Here is a 2,209-nt window from a genome sequence, read left to right on the forward strand (position 1 = left end):
CGCCCCTTAAAAATGAAAGCCTGTATATTAACATACCTCCGCATTTCACGTTTGGATGTAAACAATAAAGTATCACTGGTAGTTAACAAACGATCAGTATACTGTTTTAAAACAATATTAAGAAAATTTAGGTAATATAGCATGTTGAATTATACAGTAAATAATAATAATTGTCTCAAGTTGACACACATAATAAAGTCACTGTAGCTGCAAAGCACGTCGTATTACTTACTAGTCATGCAAACAGCAGTACAGCCTCGTCGCACAACTCAGGTTTAACAGTGTCATATTGTTTTTAACTTTTGGAAAAACTATAAACATTTTATACAGGGTGAGCTAAATAAAAGCTTCCCTACGTTATGACCAAACGGGATTTACATAAAACACCTTTCCGTGATCGATATGCTTTATCATTTGCATAGCTTCCTGTCTCGCAATATTCGGTACACCATCTAGCACATCAGGCAGAATGTTGGCATTAAAAGAAGAATGTCACCTTAATATCGGATTGGTAATCAATGTTGGCTTTTCAAAATCCCAAAGCAGCGCGTACAACAACACACCTAGTCCAAGTATGAACTTTATTATATCGTTGCTCTGCTGCAGTTCGTGGGTTCGCGTAAGGTATCGTAAAGCATTTATGAACTAGCCACCATCTCCTAATAGCCACACATCTCCTATAGCACCATTCTCAAAGATTGTGGTGAGAGCAAAGTTATTTAAAATATACACGGCAACTGTAAAAGAGGCGGAAGAATAGAAATATTTCCGCAGAGGAAATTGACTTCATAATTTATGAAGTGGGACAGAGAAAGAGGACTGTTTGGAAGTTTTGCTGGCAACTTGGCAGCTGTAGTTAATAAAAAGACATGGCAAGCTGTGACTAAAGCAGTCAATGCCGTATCCAGCAAACCACAAACTCAAGATGAGGTGGGTGTATGGGGGTGTGTGCGTTAGGTGATGTGAGTGTAGGTAAGGTGGGGTGTATGTTCAACTTTCATGTCTGCCAGGAAAAGCTCAACCCTATCTTTGCCTGATTTGGCTGGTTCCTTAGATGTTTACATTACTCAACCTTTTCATTTGCTCTTGCCATGACTCTCTCTCTCTCTCACTCTCTCTCTCTCGTCTCTGCAGGGGGTCAACGCCGTGTTTGAGATCTCGCTAACAGGTGGCGCCGGCGTGTTTGCGGTGGCGCCGCGCGTCGCGACGGGTTCGACGTCAGTGAGCATCCGCGTCGTTAACGCGTCCGCGCTCGACTACGAGAGGCTGCAGGATCCCGTCATAGAGCTACAGGTAAGAAAACATGGCCAGCACTGTTAGAGAGTTAAGCAGCAGTAGAGAGAGATGCCAACCACTACGATTTATCCGTATTTAATACGAATTTCTATTCCTTTTGCACCACTACGACCAGTTTGTATCAAACTACGAATTTCACTGTTATCGGAAAAAAAAATAATTTGTCAATTGTCATTTTTTTTCAATTTATTGTCATTTTTGACCCTCAGAATGCAGGAAATTGCATCTCAGAATCAAAAATTTTTCTGGGGGGCATGCCACACCCCCCTAGCAAACACAGGTCACTACGTGACCCTCGAACTACTAATTTGATGGCCAGAAACTACAGATTGCTTCAAATATGTGCTGGCATCTCTGCAGTAGAGAAAGATGCCAGGTTCGCCCGACTCTCGCTGCCTAGCTTCATGCAGTGTTGTGTTAGCTCCGTAACATCTTCTCGTAACGAATATCTAACACATCGCGAGAGCTTCCATCGTCTGTGTCGTCGTTGCTAGGTGACCGCCCGCGAGCGATCAACACCTCAGCATCTCAGCAGCGTCGCCGTCGTCACGGTAACGGTGGAGGATCGCAACGACAACGCTCCGGTCTTCTCGCAGCCGTCGTACGACGTGTCGATCCCCGAGAATGTGCTAGGTGGCGCCACCGTCGTCGTCGCCGCGGCGACGGACGCGGACTCGGGAGACTTTGGAACGCGAGGAATCAGATACCGGCTGTTTGGAAACGGAGCGGAGAGGTAGGATTCATTTTCCTGTTTTACCTTCATTTACTGTCTCTTTCTGACCTGAAATATTGAAATGCGAAAATTGTTTTTTTTAATTTGTTTAATTGTTATTTATAATTATTAGTAAATTATTGTTAACATTATAAATTGTGATTAAAAATTTAATTTAAATGAAATTATACATATGTATAT

The 2,209-nt window shown here is 42.7% G+C and overlaps 1 protein-coding gene across 1 annotated transcript in view; it reads left to right on the forward strand.

Moving 5' to 3' along the window:
• The window catches only part of LOC106819075 (cadherin-related family member 1-like), a gene marked incomplete at its 3' end in the record, with an annotated part of 5,592 nt that overhangs the window by 45 nt on the left and 3,338 nt on the right, over positions 1-2,209 (forward strand). Inside the window, exons 2-3 of the mRNA XM_014823736.1 lie at positions 1,135-1,293; positions 1,791-2,029. Of these exons, the coding sequence (XP_014679222.1) occupies positions 1,135-1,293; positions 1,791-2,029 (398 nt within the window). The remainder of the gene's footprint in view (positions 1-1,134; positions 1,294-1,790; positions 2,030-2,209) is intronic.

Source organism: Priapulus caudatus, unplaced genomic scaffold, assembly GCF_000485595.1.
Source record: "Priapulus caudatus unplaced genomic scaffold, Priapulus_caudatus-5.0.1 Scaffold2810, whole genome shotgun sequence".
NCBI classification, from domain to species: Eukaryota; Metazoa; Priapulida; class Priapulimorpha; order Priapulimorphida; family Priapulidae; genus Priapulus; species Priapulus caudatus.